Source organism: Dama dama, chromosome 33, assembly GCF_033118175.1.
Source record: "Dama dama isolate Ldn47 chromosome 33, ASM3311817v1, whole genome shotgun sequence".
NCBI lineage: Eukaryota > Metazoa > Chordata > Mammalia > Artiodactyla > Cervidae > Dama > Dama dama.
Genome location: NC_083713.1, coordinates 39,635,460 through 39,653,956, shown reverse-complemented (window position 1 = coordinate 39,653,956; position 18,497 = coordinate 39,635,460). Strand labels below are relative to the sequence as shown.

Here is an 18,497-nt window from a genome sequence, read left to right as displayed (position 1 = left end):
TGATGAAGCCCCCAAAATAATGAATTTTAAGTCCTGACCTTTTGAATATCTGGTGAGATGAAATTGGAAGTCTGCAGAAAGTGTGTCTACTGTGTGCTGAAGTATGATGGCTGTCTGAAGGAAAAGCAGATGTGTGATTGAATTGCAAGCTGAACTAGCCATTCAAAAAAAAGGGGGGGGAACATCATTTTTACTTGAAAGTACTCCTGACAAATCATAGTTAACTCCAAATTGGGTATTTTGCATATATTTTCTCGAATTGGAACAAAATGAGCATGTTACTTCTGTGAAAAATAAACCACCTGACAGGGTTTAGTTGCAAATGATAAAAATTGACCTTTTGAGTGAAAATCAAGTTTGGGGGAATTTGCACCTGTCACAGTGAGCATGATGGCTTCTCAGGATTTTTCTATTGAGATCTATGGTGATGTTAATGAATGTGATATTTTGGTGTTGTATAATAAAATGTGTCAACACTTGCAAGAGCTGCAAAACCAGTATTTTCCAAATGACCCAATACATGGTGTTACAAAATCTTCCATGGGTAAAATCCATTTGAAGCATAAAACAAACCATTGGATTTTCTTGTAACAGAGTACAGAAAGTTCATTGATTCAGATTCAGAGTCAACACTGGAACTAACCTTTAAGAAATTGCTACTTGTCAAGTTTTGGGGCGGTATCAAAGAAGAATATCTGTAATTAACTGGAGAGGTTCCTCCCTTTCCCAAAGACAAAGCCCTCTGAAGCCACAGTTCTTCACATGCTTCAGCCCAAAGAACCTATCGCAACAGAGTGAATGCAGAAATAGACATTAGAATCCAACTGTCTTCTTCTAAATCAAATGTTAAAAAGAATTTGCAAAAAGTTAAACAATGCCATTCTTAAGTAACTTTTTAAATCAAAAATATGGTTGTTATTCTAAAAGTGTTATATTGTTAATGTAATTTTTAACTTAAAGTTGACTAACGTAGATTTTTAAATTCCTACTTTTAATTTCTAACGTGATGAATATCAATAGACACAATCCACATAAGCCTAAGCTCTTTGGAGTCCTTAATTTTTAAAGGTAAGCTCTGACACCACAAATTTGAGAACCACCAGCTTAGAGAAGGAGAAAATAAAAATAAATGAGAAAATTGATTCAGAGTCTAATTGTTATCTAGACTGAAGAGGATGAGGACCAGAGAGAAGAAGGCTAATTCAGGAAACATTTTGAAAGAGGAAATGGTAAGATTTGGTGACAGTTTCAGTATGGGATGCATGAAATGAAAAACTTAAAGATAACTTATATGATAATGTCTCTTCAGGAAAATTAGAGATACCAAGGGAACGTTTCATGCAAAAGATGGACACAATAAAGGACAGAAACAGTATGGATCTAGAAGCAGAAGAAGAGGTGGTGAAATATATAGAAGAACTGTATAAAAATGATCTTAATGATCCGAATATTAACAGAAGCAGAAGTTATTAAGAAAAGGTGGCAAAAATATACAGAAGAACTGCACAAAAAAGATCTTAATGATCCGGATAACCACAATGGTGTGATCATTGACCTAGAGCCAGATATCCTGGAGTGCAAAGTCAAGTGGGCCTTATGATGCATCACTATGAGCAAAGCTAGTGGAAGTGATGGAATTCCAGCTGATCTATTTCAAGTCCTAAAAGATGATGCTGTTCAAGTGCTGTACTCAACGTGCCAGCAGATTTGGAAAACTCGACAGTGACCACAGGACTGGAAAAGGTCAGATTTCATTCCAATCCCAAAAAAGGGCAATGCCAAAGAATGTTAGTCGCGCAGTTGCACTCACTTCACATGCTAGCAAGGTCATGCTCAAAAAAAAGCTAGGCTTCAACAGTTCGTGAGCTGAGAACTTCCAGATGTTCAAGCTGGATTTAGAAAAGGCAAAGGAACCAGAGATCAAATCACCAACATCTGTTGGATCATAGAAAAGGCAAGAGAATTCCAGAAGAACATCTACTGCTGCTTCATTGACTATGCTAAAGCCTTTGACTATGTGGATCACAACAAACTGTGGAAAATTCTTAAAGAGATGGGAATACCAGACCACCTTACCTGCCTCTTGAGAAATCTGTATGCAGGTCAAGAAGCAACAGTTAGGACCAGACCTGGAACAACGGACTGGTTCCAAATTGGGAAAGTTGTACATCAAGGCTGTATATTGTCACCCTGCTTATTTAACTTATATGCTGAGTACATCATGTGAAATGCTGGGCCCGATGAAGCACAAGCTGGATTCAAGATTGCTGGAAGAAATATCAGTAACCTTAGATATGCAGATGATACCATTCTTATGGCGGAAAGTGAAAAGGAAGTAAAGGGACCCTTGATGAAGGTAAAAGAGGAGAGTGAAAGAATGCACACTGATTCAAAATTCAGCATTCAAAAAATTAAGATCTTGGCATCTGGTTCCATCACTTCATGGCAAATAGATGGGGAAACAATGGAAACAGTGACAGACTTTATTTTCTTGGGCTCCAAAATCACTGTGGATGGTGACTGCAGCCATAAAATTAAAAGACACTTGTTCCTTTGAAGAAAAGCTATGATAAATCTAGACAGTATATTAAAAAGCAAAGACATTACTTTGCCAACAAAGGTCCATATAGTCAAAGCTATGGTTTTTCCAGTAGTCGTGTATGGATGTGAGAGTTGGACCATGAGGAAGGCTGAGTGCTGAAGAATTGATGCTTTTGAACAGTGGTGCTTGAGAAGACTCTGAGAGTCCCTTGGACTGCAAGGAGATCAAACCAGTCCATCCTAAAAGAAACCAGTCCAGAATATTCACTGGAAGGCCTGATGCTGAAGCTGAATCTCCAGTATTGTGGCCACCTGATGTGAAGAACTGACTCATGAGAAAAGATCCTAATGCTGGGAAAGATTGAGGGCAGGAGGAGAAGGGGACGACAGAGGATGAAATGGTTGGATGGCATCACTAACTCAATGGACATGAGTTTGAGCAAGCACCGGAAGGACAGGGAATCCTGGCATGCTGCAGTCCATGAGGTCAAAAAGAGTCAGACACTACTGAGCAACTGAACAACAACATGATAACTATGTTTTCATGTTGCAGACTAGAAACCTGTTATTGACAGAACCAGATCAGGTGCCTAGATAGATGCTCCTCTATAAATAATATTTTTGGAAATTCAAGGAGCAGGGAATGGTGATGGCTTAGGGGAGGGAGCAACCAGAAAGAAACTGGAAAAGCTTTGTGGAGAAGGCAAGGACAGCAACACGTTGAGCACAAAGCAGGTCCTGGACAGGTAGAGACAGAGAGGGAGGGATTTAACATCAGTCAAGGCTGTGTGGCACTTAATAGACTTGATCAGAAGTACTGTCTTGGAAGCTGATGTTAAGTCAGGGTTTCAAGGCTACATGCTTAGTGAATGGGAGACATCATCAACAACACTCAGTGCTCTGTTGAGTTTGAGGAGGAGGAGAGGGGAGAAATGGCTTCTCTTGGTGGCATGATCATTGGTAATCCTGAAGGACCTCTGCAGTTGTAGTAGAGTCTGGCTTTAAGAAGAGGGAACTATTAGATAGGAAATGAGCAGTAGATGTGGGCCAAGTTGGAACAGTTTGATACTCAGCCGAAGGAGGTAATTTGTTGTTTTGAAGGGATAGTGAATTCAGAAACAGTTAAATTAAGGCAGGAAAAATTCTAAATAGAAAAGTATTTTTATGTAAGAGAAACATACACATATTAAACATAAATAGGGAGCCATGGGCTTCCCTGTTGGCTCCTACGGTAAAGTCTTTGCCTGCAATGCGGGAGACCTGGGTTCGATCCCTGGGTGGGGAGATCCCCTGGAGGAGGGCATGGCAACCCACTCCAGTATTCTTGCCTAGAGAATCCCATAGACAGAGGAGCCTGACAGGCTGCAGTCCATGGGGTTGCAAAGAGTCGGACACGACTGAGCAGTCGACTAAGCACAGCACATGAAAACAGAAAGTGAAGTAATAATAGTGAGAAAATGGGCTCTTAGTGTTAAATTTGGTAGAAATAATGATCACCTTTGATACAGTGTCTTATTTCAAAGATATTTGGTTTATTAGGTGTTTCTCATATTTGTTTTGAACTTCACAATCAAAAAGAAGTGGATGATGGCCACTTCCATGATGAGGAAATTGAGGTTTGGAGAGGCTCACCCAGTAAGGAGTCCAGAATAGCTTTAGTGTGGAGTCCTTTCCTCTAAGCCTGTGTGGGGGAAGGATGAGGGGATGGTTATAAGGGGCACACACAGGTTTGAAGTTAGGATGGTGGTAACTGGGGAGACAGTCACTTTGTGACCGTACCTGGATGTTGGTGCCCTAACTGTGATCCAATAAGTGTGAATAGTTAGAAGGAGCCAGGGAGTGATTGAAGAAATCGCCTTTGCTTTTCTCCACATGATTATTCCACAATGGTTCGAAAGCAAGGATTGCCTGAGAACATTATCGGGAGGACAACCACTCTCAGCTTACCTATGGGATCCTAGGGAGCGTGAGGCTGATTGCTCTCTCAGCTTCAGATTACAGCCATCACAAATGCGTTGGATATTTATTGGGTTGACCAAAAAGTTTGTTTGGATTTTCCATAAGATGCTACAGAAAAACCTGAACAAATTTTTTGGCCAACCCAATAAATGTATGAGATAGCAGAGCATTGCCAAGAGATGAGGTCTTTCTCTCCAATCCTCAGCCCATTTGTATTGGGTAAAGTAACCCATAATTGATGAGTGATTTAGTATTAACCACATGAATGGAAATAGACTATCTAGAGTATCCCATTTGGATTTTGGTGTGGAAGTCATTTTGGAATCATTAACTCAAAGAAAATTCTTTCTGATTGCTCAGATTTCAGTATTTGGTGTCTGACGATGAAAAGAGAAATGCATTTCCATTTCATAGTCACGTATATGAGTGTGTGTTCCCAGGCAGCTCATCTTCCCCAAAATGGCAGTGTCATACTTCACCCAGGAGTCCTGCCAGAATGAAAAGTTCAGCAAGAGAGGGCCCTGTGCATTAGGGAAGGAAAGATGAAGACAGCTTGATGTGGATTAAGGAATTCAGACTGAAGGGGACGTCTGAGGAGAAGGTCACTAGGATGACATTTTAGTAGAAAGAGTAAGATGAAAAGACAGTTGGAAAGCTTTTGGAAGAAAGAAAATTGCAGTGCCTTAATGGATGCCAAAACTACAGTACAGAACATTTGTTCGTTCATCCCAAACCCGGGTAGAGTTTTGAAGCTTTGGTAACAACAAAGTTCAGGTTGAACAGTTAAGAGAACAAGTTAATGATGAATTTGGATGTCCTTTGTGTATCTGGGCAACTGTGATGGCCACTGCTCCCCAACTTGCCCGAAGGGGGATAGTTTGGATGACTAGTTGTCTTTGAATTTGTGTGTGCACGCGTGCACACACACACACTTAAATTGAAAACCTTGACAGTCTGGTATGAATCTGCTATTCTAACCCACCCTGCTGCAGGACCTACATAGGATGCTGGTCTCAAAGTTGACAGTTGTGGTCCTGTTTGTCAACAGAGTGAATTCTGTGACAGCAGCTGCCAACTGGGAGTCATTTCTGGCTCTTTGCTCAGAGTGTTTCAAGTTGAACCAGAAGGTAGACATTCTGGGGCAAGTCACAATTGGGTCACAGTGTAGAGATTGTTTTGAAAAGAAAGGAGGGGTGTGGAGGAGGGAAATGGCTGAATTCTGGCCCCTCACCCACTTCTTCCCCTGTCTAGCTGCATCCTGTTCTCCCTCCAGTCCAGCTGCCGCCTAAGATAAAGTGGCTGCCCTGCTAGAGCCTAAGGGTGAGGAGGGCGGCACGGATCCTGTTCTGAAGTGGTCCAGCCCTTGGGTGTGCCTGGACTATGATGATTTGGTTGGGTTCCTGCTTTCCTTTCACCAGTGCCCATGTATCTTAAGAGTGAGAATGTGGTTGGAGATCTGTGGTGGGAAGGAACTTTCTGTAGGGTGGCTTTGAGGGTGTGGTTGGCCCGCCCTGGGGTGGCTCCCTTACCCCTGTCATTGGCTTGGGGCCACTGCTCTTTCATGTTAAGAGTTTATCTCAAATGATCCAGAAACATCAGGGCTCTTTCAACCCACAACAATCAAGTCTTGGTTAATTTTACCCCTGCAGTATGCTAGAGCAACTGAAAAACATCCAGGCTGGGAAACAGCTGTTCTCACCCTAAACATTGGGAGCTTTTGAGAGCAGGCAAGGGCAGGGATACTTTTCCTTCCTTGAGGATACAGCTGATTTAACTCCCCTTGTAGCTGCCATCTTGCAAGCATGACTTAGCAAAACTGATATTGTGGGTGAGGATAATAAAGATGGTCTTTCTCAGCTCTGCTTATATTGTCTTTTGAATTTTCTTACCAAAGGCAGAGTTAGCATTGAACTCTGGTGATGATACTGTATGTCAAAGGTAATATCTCAGATTTGGTTTTTCCTCATTTTATGTTTCTATAACCTATTACCCATTATCTGCAGATTTCCACATCCAGGGAACATTGGTTCATGAATGTATGGATCTAGGTACCTAGACAATTAACAAAAAACAACAAAACATGAAGATGAATGACTGTTGCAGGTTGCTTGCTGTTCTTAAGTTCTAACTGTGTAAGGACGGTTCCTTTATACATTATTTCATTCCCTGATGGAAGCTGAGCTGGCTTAAATCTGTAAGAGAGGTGTTAGAATGAAGTGAACATCATTTTGTCAACCATAATTAAGTTCCCTTAGAGTTTGGATACAAGATTAACCTACAGCTCAACACTCAAATCCAACAATAAAATTCTCTTGAGTGCACAAAGCACGATGACCAACCTTAAGGAGACCAGAGGAAGGCATGGCTTCCAAACATGCCCTGTGACTGTCACGTGGAACATGCTTCCAGCATTACTATGGAGTGTGCTGAAAGCACATCCAGTTTTTCTACGTCTCCTCGTGGACAGCAGGGTGTATTACTGGGTCCTGTCTCTTGGGACACAGTTTACTGGGACTTAAGATCTTTGTTTCAGCATGGATCCCTGATGCCTGACCCTTGGGTTTGAATCCTGGTTTTGACTTTCACTCCCATGGATTGTGCTCAGGAAGTTTCCACTGACGTGGTTGTGCCCTTGCCTTGTTTAATGAGAGCTTGCATTTCAGTTTTCCCCCAGCATCCAAGTCACTCTGCCAGCATGCCACTTGGATTTTACTTTCTTTCAGCCTTCTGTGGGCATTGGACACATGGTGCCCTTCAAGAATAGGATGAAGAGTAGGCCTTTTTCTGCCTTTGGTGTCTCAGGTACCCATTTCTCATGACATGGAAGTAGGACTTGCTATCAGATAATGATACTGTACCTTTGGATTCAGGTCAACAATTTCACCCTGTGCATTTGGTTTTTCCCTTTTACTGTTTTCTTAACCTGTCACAGTCTCTTAATTAGAATGTATTGTTAGGGGACAGGCAGCACTGTCAAACTTTGTGCATTTTATAGAAATACACAAAAGCACCAGACAAGCAGCTGTAATGCCAAGTCCTCCAGATGCAATACTGAAATTCCTGAGAGGGGTGTCTTCATTGTTTTCTTTCTTTGTTCCAGAAGCAAAGGCCGATAATGAACCGAGCTGTTCGCCGGCAGCTCAAGAACTGTTGACAAGGCTGGGATTTTTACTGGGAGAAGGGATCCCAAGTGCCACACACATAACCATTGAAGAAAAAAATGAAACCATGGTAATGCCCAAGGAAGACACTGCATGTCTTATCTGCTCAGAGGATGAATGACGGCATAATCGTCTTGCCTCCACCCTGAGTGGGGAAGTTGTTGTTCAGACCAGATGAGTCTGGGCCATTGTGTATTGAAATTCATTTCAACAGTTTGTTTGTGATCCTTTGTAGTAGGGGGTGGGGAGAAGCAAAGGGTGCAGACCTTATAAAAACGTCCACATTAACCTTCTGGTCACCACCCAGAGGAGAGTAACTAAATGAAGTGGCTGAGAGAACTCCTTAGGAATGATACTACTTTTATCTTTATAGCACCATTCTTTTCATCCGGCTGCTTTGGTATGCACTTTGCTGTGCCTTTTTTTTTTTTTTTTTTTATTGGTTGAGACTTGGGAGGGTCAGTGGGGTGAGGAAAAGATTTATAGGAGATGAATGGAGACAAAATAAAATAAGATCAAAAGGTTCATCTTTGGAAGAGCACTCCCCTTCCTAGGGAACAGCAGCCTGCCACATCCGAGATGAGAAGTGTACCTCTGAATAGCAATGAGAGGCCAGAGCCTCTGCCCCTTTGAGGGTCTCTGCGAGGGTGTCAGGCATTGATTGAGATCGCAGTGGCCACCAGTCTCCTTCCCTGGATCGCAGAGCCCATAAATCTTCCAAAAATTGAATCAGGTTGCCGTGCTCGTGAAACATTACAGAAACAGAGTTCCCAGATTTTCCTCACAGAGGTCAAAGAACCCATTTGTCTTCTGCAGAGTTTAAATGAAAGGAAGTCTGCCTGTTTGCTGTTTCTGCTTTACAAATGTGCATTCCCACTAAATTATTTCCAAGACTGCCCTCTTAAGAAAAAAGATCACAGGAAGGCGAACAGAACTAGGGAGATCTCTCTTTTAAATTTTGGAAGATTGTATATATTAAGATCCCTGGATTGTAAAAAAGAAAACCTGTTTTCCATTTTCCTGTTTGTTTTTGATGCTAAAACCATGAAGCTACAAAGGGGTGTGTAGACGTGCTAACTCCTCCTTCCGTTCATCTTGCAGTGCACAGCTCTGAGCCAAGGCATCAGCCCTTGCTCCACTCTTACAAGCAGCACCGCCTCTCCTAGCACCGATAGCCCCTGCTCAACCTTGAATAGCTGTGTCAGCAAGACGGCAGCCAACAAAAGTCCCTGTGAGACCATTAGCAGCCCTAGTTCCACCCTGGAAAGCAAGGACAGTGGAATTATAGGTAAGATGCTCACTGCTCAGTCATGTGATGGCTCCATGCATTTCAGCCAGAGCATTCTCCAGGCTCTTCTTAAGAGGGTGTTAGCGTGTGCGGTCTGTGACGGTCAGCCTGCTCGGACTGCCCTGTCCTTTGCAGATAGCACTGGTTCCACGGACAGCTGAGTGGTTGAAGCATTGGCTTTTATATTCCTTGGTGTTTATTTGATAACCCTGGACTCATATGGTAAAAAATTTTCCACATCATGTCTGGCCTATGACATTATAAAAATTTTTCCTTGTCACTAATCCACTTGATGGGTATTGGGTTTGTATAGGACACACCACGGGACCATGAAGTCCCTGCATATTGAGAAGTCTTCCCAGCCAGATCTCAAGGTCACTGATCTCCCCACTTATGTCTAGGTATTCATTCTTTCGTTTCTTCTAATGGCATCTGACCACTGTCTGGAGGCCTGGAGCTTCTAAGTCCACCGCCCCCACCCCCACACCCATGCCTGCAAAGTACATGTGGATATCCTGAACAGATTGTCTGGAGACGCAGAGTATAGTTGTGACTCTTAACACTGGTTGGCTAGGTGACGCGAATGTTTAATTGAGTTATTTGCATACTTCTTTTGAGGAAATCATAAATGAGTCTTCTGATGAGTTCAGTAGTTTCTTAGTCCCAGGTGCACAATAGAATCAACCAGGGGATTTAAGAGCCCTTGTTTTTACCTCCCATCCCAGAAGGAACGCGTTTGCATTTCTGCAGCTGGGCCTGGGTGGCGGTGTGTCCTGGTCTGCAGCCTGGTGCCTTGGGGGTGGGCTGTTCCGGCTTCCTGTGCTCTCAAGCCATGCTGCTGTCTGACACTGATGCCATCCTGCAGCTCAGCCTTTTCCCTGCTGCTGAGCGATGCACGTGTTTTTGAGGGATATGTTATGTTTTATTATTGGAATGAACCCCGCTTCCTTCCACGTTAATATGTAACCAAATGCAGTGGCATTTGAGCTCTTGGTTTTCTTCAGTCACCTGTAATTTCTTTCATGTGTAATTTGAAAAACCAAACTGCAGGTTCATCCAGTTTGTATTTTGGAGATTGCCTCAGAAGATACGTGAGCTACCTGGGTGGGGTCGTGGCATTCTCGATGTTGCCCTTGTAACAGCTCTTGTGAGGGGCCCTGAAGCAAGAGGAAGGCAAACCTGTTCCCTCAGTTATCTCTTGGATCAGGATTTTCAGTGGGTTTTTGTTTCATTTTTCATTGTCTCATTGAGATATAATTAACTCATCCATTTAAACCTTTGAGTGGCTTGTGTTTATTCAGAATTGTGCAACTATCACCACGATCTGATTTTGGGAGTATTTTTTACCACTTCCAAAAGAAACTCTGCACCCTTAGAAGTCACACCTCGTTTCCCTGCATACACCAGACCTGCTCACTGGGTAATCTACTTTCTGTCTCTGCAGACTAGCTCGTTCTGGAAGTTTCATGTGACTGGTTTTTGTAGCAGGTCGGAATTCTCTTCACTCCACCTCAAGCCCTTCCAGTGAGCTTATTCTTCCAATTCCCTTTTCTCTTTTAACTCTGCTTCCCCACCTGCTATTTTGTCTAACAAGTTTTTCCCAGTGTTACTTCTGTTTTCATGTCCCATCTGTCTCTGAAGTGTCCACCATTGATGGATCTCTGGTACTGATTCTGTGATAGCCAGATGACTTTCTTTACAGTGTTCTTAGCTCTTCTGCAATACCCTTTCCTCCTCAGAGTTTGTCTTCTTTCAGGAAATTGGCCAGTGCTACAGGTCTTTTAAAAAAACTATTTATTTTTGACTGTTCTGGGTCTTCATTGCTACACATAGGCTTTCTCTAGTTGTGGTGATTGGGGGCTGCTCTTCATTGTGGTGTGCAGGCTTCTCATTGTGGTTTCTCTTGTTGCGGAGCATAGGCTCTGGGCTCACAGGCTCTAAAGCACAGGTTCAGTAGTTGTGGTGTGTGGGTTTAGTTGCTTCACAGCATGTGGAATCTTCCCAGACCAGAGATTGAACCTGTTTTCTCTGCATTGGCAGGCATTCTTATCCTCTGCACCACCAGAGAAGTCCTAGTTTTTTATTTTTATTTTTTTAATAGCTTTTTCTCTTCATTCTGTATTGTGGCATTGACATCGCAGCCTCTGATTATAACCAAGCCAGTTTCTTGTTTTGACAGAAAACTTTTCAATGACAGAAAACTACCCACGTTCATTCTGTGCCTCTGTCTGTTTCTCATTAAGAGATGTTGCTGCAATTTTAAAGGTGTCCTAAAGAGGGAAAAGTTGCTGGTTTGTTTTTTGTATTATCATTGAGTGATTGAATTGCAGGAATATCAAGGCTCTCAATTAGTACTTGATTTAATACAGTCCCTGCTGAACCCAGAATGGTTAGTGCCCTTATAGTGTGCTGTCCATAGTATCTCAATATTTTCAGTTTACTTATTCTTGTTTTCTTATTTACTGCTATCTCCAGTATTCTGGCCTAGAGAGTTCCATGGACCATACAGTCCATGGGGTCACAAAAAGTCGGATACGACTGAGCGACTTTCACTTTCCACATGGTTAGGGGGTCTCATCTATCTTATTCCTTCTATCTACTGGGCTCCTAGCATGGTGTTGGGAATGAGAAATTAAGGAAAGAGAATTATGGCTGCTGTCAAGTTTCATTGAAGGAGGGAATGGTTTAGTTGGTTTGTAAAGAAGCTGCGTGGGATTCCCATTCCAAGTCGGCATCGTCTTTTCACGCCATCTGTACTGTAAGTTGTGTCTTGTCGTTAAGCAACTCATTTCATATCATTGAGGATGTCTTTCATTCCTTGCCTAAAGTCAACATGTCCTTTTAACTCAGCTGAATGTGAAAAATGCTGACGATTGAGATGAACGTGGGAGGAAGTGGGAGGTGGTGCCTAAGTCCTTCTTTCAGCGAAGACCCCCTGCTCCAGGAGTTTGTGCTTCCTGCCTGGTTCCCTAAGCTCCTTTAGGAAGCCAGGACCGTAGGTGGCCGAGAGGGAGAAATACAGTGCTGGTGACAATGTTCCTCTGTTCTCTCTCCTTCAGACCTGCAGAATTAGAACCTGCTGCCAAGGGACACATTGGAGGTGTGATAGGGAGGAGAAGGGAAAAAAAGCCTTTCCTCTCCAGCAGACCTAGCCACAGCTCTTTGAAAAGGTGGGCGTGGTTGGGCCAGAGGAGAAAAGAGCTTCCTCCTGAATTGATAACAGGGTATGCAGGTTCTGTCGCCTCTCTGGGGAGCAGGCATCTGTGACTCAGTTGTGGTTTGGTGATTGCTGGGGGTGGAGCGTGAAGAACATGTCTGTCTTTATAAGGTGTAGCCTGGGAATGACACCTTTTGGGCATCTTAACTGTTCAACAGAGTGAAATATTCAAGAACACAGCAATCCCAGTGGGCAGAGATGAAGGCGAGATATCTTGGCTTCCTGCTTTGGGAGGCCTGGCAGCTGCTTGTCAAACAGGCTGGTTAAGATTCATGTTCCAAGTTACACGGGGCCTGGAGAAGGGCGGAAGAGGCTTTCCACTTAATCTTCCATTTGAAGTTGTTTAAGACTCGTCAACCTATGGAGCTCAGGCTAGAATAGCAAAGGCCTGGGGGTGGGCTGGCGTAAAGAGTGCACAGCTGTCGCGGCATTACAAGCTTTGCAGAAGTTGTAGGCTCCCATCCAGGGCTCAGACCTGAGTTCCATGTATAGTATTAGCACAGTTTATTTAGAGGAAACTTCTAACAGTGCTAAGCCATCCTTAAAAATTCCCAAACCTCCCCCTTAACCTCCCCCTTATTTAAGCCAACTTCAGTCATGCTGATACTATTCAGTCTAAATATTTTTGACTAACAGATGCTGTGAAGGGAGGCTTGTGTTCCCACATGCTCGGACAGCCTTCTCAGGTCGTCACAGGGTGTCCGGCCTGGTTCTGTTTCTACTGGTTTTGATACATTGCGGATGAACAGAATTTCTTTTTGGAACTGCTTAGTAGGAGAAAGGGCAAGCTATTGACCAATAGAGGAATTTTTGGACCCCTTCCCGTCTCTTGGAAAAGACCCTGATGCTGGGGAAGATTGAGAGCAGGAGGAGAAGGGGACGACAGAGGATGAGATGGTTGGATGGCATCACCAACTCAACGGATATGAGTTTGAGCCAACTCCAGGAGATTGTTGGTGAAGAACAGGGAAGCCTGGCATGTTGCAGTCCATGGGGTCGCAAAGAGTCAGACACAACTTAGTGGCTTAACAACATCATCTCCAGTCTCTTATATCCCCTAGAGAAGGAAATGGCAACCCATTTCCAGTATTCGTGCCTGGGAAATCCCATGGACGGAGGAGCCTGGCGGGCTGTAGTCCATGTTTGCAGAAGAGTGGGACACTACTTAGCAATTAAACAGCAGCAAACTGTGGAGCGAAGGCTTAGCAGAACCCTCACCACTTCCTGCTCCACCTTCATTGTGTTGTGCAGTTTCACTTTATCCTATTTCAGGAGCTCCAAGTTCTCGCAACATAAACTTCTTTAGAAGCTTAATGATTCTGTCATGTAGAAATACTGTCTAAGCTAGATGAGATTAACTGAATTCCCTACAGTGTCTTTTTTTTTTTTTTTTTTTTTGTCCCTAAGGTAAATTCCTTATTCTTAACATATTGAAATTATTGATATTACGTAGAAGTTAGTGTCTGATTTTTAAATCTGCAATGTGAGAACCTCTAAATGTGACACCAGCTGTACTCATTCACTTGAAGCAGCTTTTCAATTACTTGCTTTGAAAAGGAAGACTTTATAAAGAAGTTGGCTTTTAAAGGTATTTCCTCCATGACTGTAAGAACATTTTTTCTTAGTGACACTCTCTTGAATATAACCAGCTTCCAAGTGTTACAAATGGAAAGTCATAGATTATGATCCCCAGCTGAGAAAAAAGTGAGGTACGGGCTGACCTTAGGAATATTGCAGGCTTGATTCCCATCTGCCACAGTAGAGTGAATGTTGCAATAAAACAAGTCACAGAACTCTTTTTGGTTTCGTAATGAGTGTAAAAGTTGTTTACACTGTACCATAGTCTGTTAAGTGTGCAATAGCATTATACTTAAGAAAAGTTACATACTTTTATTAAAAGATACCTTATTCTTAAAAAATGCTGACCATCACCCGTGCCTTCAGCGAGTTATCTTTTTTTGCTGGTAGAGGGTTTGAAATATTTTGAGTTACCAAAATGTAACTCAGAGATATGAAGTGAGCACATGCTGTTGGAAAAAGGGCATGCTTGGATTTACTCGATGCAGGGTTCCCACACAGCTTCAATTTGAAAAACACCAGTTTTTGCAAAATGCAATAAAGCATAATATACCGGTATGTGTAGTCATTTGAATCTGTGTAAAAACCAATCTGATTTTAAAAAGTCACTGAAAAGCACTATTTGCTTCAAAGATATTGTTTGATTTTTATGTATTTCATATGATGAGTATTTTATGTTTGTATTTATTTCAAAGAAATGGGCCATTTATTTCAAAAGAAAGAGGATGGGTATTGGATGAAGAGAAAGACGCAAAACTCAGTTTTCCTATCAAGTTTTAAAATGTTAATAAATCCTTCCTATCCATTAATGATAGAGGTGCCCAGGAGAAGGATTTCCAGGTAGCCGTTTAAAACATCCTGGCAGAGAGAGAGGCCTTTAGAGGTTAACCATTCCTTCCATTTGCTTTCTCTGCCATCTGCTTTTACCTGCTGACACTTATAATCTCCAGATGACTTTGGTGGCGTGTTGGATTTGTTGAGAGCCGGTGTTAGAACAGCCCTATGAGGGGAGGGGAGAAGAGGGCATTCCACGCAGAAGACGACCTGACCTCGTGTCTCACCTCTCACCCCACCATCTCCCCACCTCCTGCCCTGCTCCCCAACAACTGAGCCACCACATTCCACCAGGCCAGATAGCTTTCAGGATGATTAAGTGCTCAGTATTTGAAAAGGGTGAAGCAAGAACTCAGACTCTGCCTTTCCCCTTTCTCTAGGGGGTGGGGGAGGGAGCTTGCATTTGTTCCTCCCCTGCTCTCTTTGAAGTGGGGAGGCAGGTATACATTTAGGCAGGGGAATATCTTCACAGAAACATTGCTCCTGCACAAGTGGCTTGTGGTGAAATACCGACAGTTGATTATGGTCCTGCTGATCCTTGCTAGAGTTTGATAATATTTGTTTTTCTGCCCAGTTGCTTAGGACATAAAGAAAAGTGACTGTGGGCCGACTTTTATCTTCCTGCATCTCTCTTCTCTGCTCTCCTGGCTTGTAAAATGAAAGTAGTGCCAGAGGAAGCGTTAGGCCTTTCATTTTCTGAACTTTGTGTCCCAGGGGAGGTGATCAGATGCAGAAAGAGGCACACAAAGAGGAATTAATTGTACTTTATTTTCATTTTTAACTTGTTGTCAATCCTGACCTTTTGATTTTATGCTAATACTGCTTTGTTGACACCTGTATTGCCCTGCTTGCTACTAAATTGAAATACTTTGAAATTGATTTGGTAATAACTATTTAGAGTGTTTCAAATCTGTGTTAATATTCATTTTGCTACACTGCCTGCAATTTAAAAAATCATCCTTAATTATAGAAGCTTTTTAATCTCTTGGGTGAAGGAGGAAAATTTGCCTTTACATATATTATTCAGTAAGGCCCTTAATGGGAAAGAAGTCCTTGGTGGTGATGTGAATCAGCAAAGCGCCCGCTGTACTTGTGTTCAGACCATGGTGGGAGTTCCCAGGCTGTTTTGTCTGAAGCATTTATGGACACCAACTGCATACCAGGAGCACATTTGTTGAGTGCTGGGACGATAGAGATAGTTACAGCATCTGCTTTAAAACTTGTCTCCCTGTGGAATGACAGAATGGTCCCTGCCATTGAAGACCTGAGCAAGCTGTCAACTGCTGCAAAGGGTGTAAGACAGGGCAGTGCTCTCCAAGGGAGGTGTTTCCCGTGGATAATACCAACCACTAAACGTGAGTGCCTTATGCTCTTTCCTGGAAGGGTCTGGAACTGTGGCGTCAGTGGACTTAACGAGAAGTTCCGTTGTCTAGGCCTTCAGTGCTGAGGGTCTGTGAGCTGTACTAGTGCACAGTGACATGTGCTATTGCCGGAAAACTTCATGTTGTTCGAGTCTGCAGGCTTCTTTCTGGAGGCTGCTACCCGCCCTTTCAGACAGAGTCTGGAGCCAGTGGGGCGAGGCTGAGGCTGGCCGGTGTGGCCTGCCTGCCCTCCCCTGCGCCCTGCCCTAGCTGCCCCTTCAGGTGTCTCTGTCTCAGAGGCCGGCTGAGCCCTGCTGGGACCACGTGGCTGTGACTCGAGTCCCGGCCTAGCTGCCTGGCACAGCAGAGCGCCTTGTGCAACGCAGTGGGCGCTGAGCCGGAGACTTGGGGCAGAGATCTGCCCGTCACAGGACCCTCGGCGGTTCCACAGGGCTGTCCAGGGGAGCCTCGTGCTGCTGTCCAGGCAGCGTGGCGGGAGGAGAAGCCAGAAAGCCCCGTGGAGCCAGAGGTAACTCAGGGCCCCCTCCCTGCATCCTGCCAGGTGAGCACCATCAGCCCGAGTGTCTTCACTGGAAGCTGTGCCTGCCGGGCTGCGGGAGGTGAGAACGTCACCCAGGCGGACGAGCCCCAGACTTTGTTCCTGTGGTTTGTTAGTGTGTGGGCGGGGCGGAGGGAGAGGCACTGGCTGGCATTTCTGGAGGTTTCCTGCAGACTGGGTTCATCCTTGCAGTCTTCCCTGGTGTCTCCTGGGGAAATGCAGTGTGTGGCCTGGCAGCCTGAGCGTGCGAGGTGTGAGTGCACAGCAGAGGAGGGCAAGCGGCTTTTGGGTCCAGAGCTCCAGGTAGTGGGCTTGTGGCTTCTTGGACCTGTCACCTTGATCTTTCCCTGATCTTGATCTTGGTTAGACGGTGTTCCCCTCCCAGAGTTGCTAGTGATCTTCATCCTGGTGGGTCCAAGAAGGCGGTGTCTGCACTAGCTGGATTTTCCTTTTTTATTCACTTCTTCTCTTCTCTGACTTTCATAAGCAAGCAATCACTTTCTTTTTTGTTTCATCTTCAATTCACTGGTCCCTTATTTTAACTTTTAAACTCTTCTTCTTAACCATTAAACTGAATATAGAAGTTGAAAGATGTTTGTCTGGGTTTTGTTAGTGGTATTTTATTTTTCTTCAGTTGAATGGGGAGGACAGCATTCTCATGATATAGGAGGCACCTGACATGTGCCCTTCTATCTGATTTTTCTCTACCACCTACGGAGAGACAAAGGGCTCTCTTCGTAGATCCCTGGCTTTGAAAATGGAGAGTGCAGGACAATCTATGGGATGCTTAAAATTTTTTTTTCAATTTGGGGGTGTTTAATAATCTTTTCAAAATGATGTTTTTGTGTATGTTTCATATTATAATAAATTAGTGTAGTCTGTGAACATAATTTGTAAATACATGTATGTGGGATGTGTTCACAAGCTTTTCTAATCCTGTGATTGGAGCAGTGCAGAGCATCATTCTGGAGCCCAGTGAGGCTTCAGGTATTCTGGGGCTTTCTTGCCCATGGGACTGTTAGAAGTACTGAGTGAGATACGATGGAAGTTTAGAACAGGGCCTGTGACCGTAAGCACTATTATAATATTCACATTAGCCACTATTGTTGTTCTTATTTCCTAGGGATGCTTATTTATTTATATTCCATTCCTCCCTAGTGGATTTGAAATGCTCATAGGCATTTACTAAATCGAGATTTTTCTTTTTCAAAGAAGGTATGGGTGGAGGAGGGCTTCCCCGGTGACTCAGCAGTAAACACTTCTCCTGCCAAGGCAAGAGATGCAGGTTTCAATCCCTGTGTTGGGAAGATCCCCAGGAGGAGGAAATGGCAACCGGCTCCAGTATTCTTACCTGGAAAATCCCAGGGACAGAGGAGCCTGGCGGGCTACACAGTCCATGGGGTTGCAAAGAATTGGACACAATTTAGCGACTTAACAACTGCAACATGAGTTGGGGAAAAAGTGAGAGAAAAGATGAAGTCAGGAGTCAGGTTGATAAAATTTTATTAATTTTGCTTTAAAGTGGGCAGAAAGTTTTACTCAGGACTTGTAGCCAGTGTAAAGAGAGAAACACAAACATACAAGATTATGTGTGGAAAGTAAAGACAAAAACGTGCCCATTCCTAGTAGCAGACCCTGAGAGATAGCCTCTTGTGGGTTCTTAAAAAGTTGAGAAGCCAGATTTTGAGCCCATGCCCCTTTGCATTTTTCACCTCTTGTCTTTTCCAGAGCTCGGAGAAAGAAGAATTCAACTCTACCTATGTATAGGTTTGATACCAATGGCCCTTAGTTCCTAAACAATTCTGGACTGGTGCCATAATCAGATTATTTCCTGGTGTTCTTTTAAACTTACAACTTGATTTAGAGCCCACGAAACTACTTTTTGGACCCTGAACTTTACTGTTTATTTTTTAAAATTCTAGTTTAAGTGAACATTAACATAGAAAGAACCTTCTATAGGCAAAGAGGGGATGAGAGGAAGGCTGGGAAGGAGAAGGAA

At 43.5% G+C, this 18,497-nt stretch overlaps 1 protein-coding gene across 10 annotated transcripts in view; it reads left to right on the top strand.

The window, feature by feature from the left end:
* TANC1 (tetratricopeptide repeat, ankyrin repeat and coiled-coil containing 1) overlaps positions 1–18,497 on the top strand; it is a 245,557-nt gene that overhangs the window by 160,807 nt on the left and 66,253 nt on the right. For 8 of the 10 annotated variants that reach the window (XM_061135350.1, XM_061135357.1, XM_061135354.1 and 5 more), the window contains 2 exons: positions 7,601–7,731; positions 8,763–8,949. In XM_061135350.1, coding sequence (XP_060991333.1) covers positions 7,601–7,731; positions 8,763–8,949 — 318 coding nt within the window. The remainder of the gene's footprint in view (positions 1–7,600; positions 7,732–8,762; positions 8,950–18,497) is intronic. The other 2 variants (XM_061135353.1, XM_061135351.1) reach the window with 1 other exon arrangement.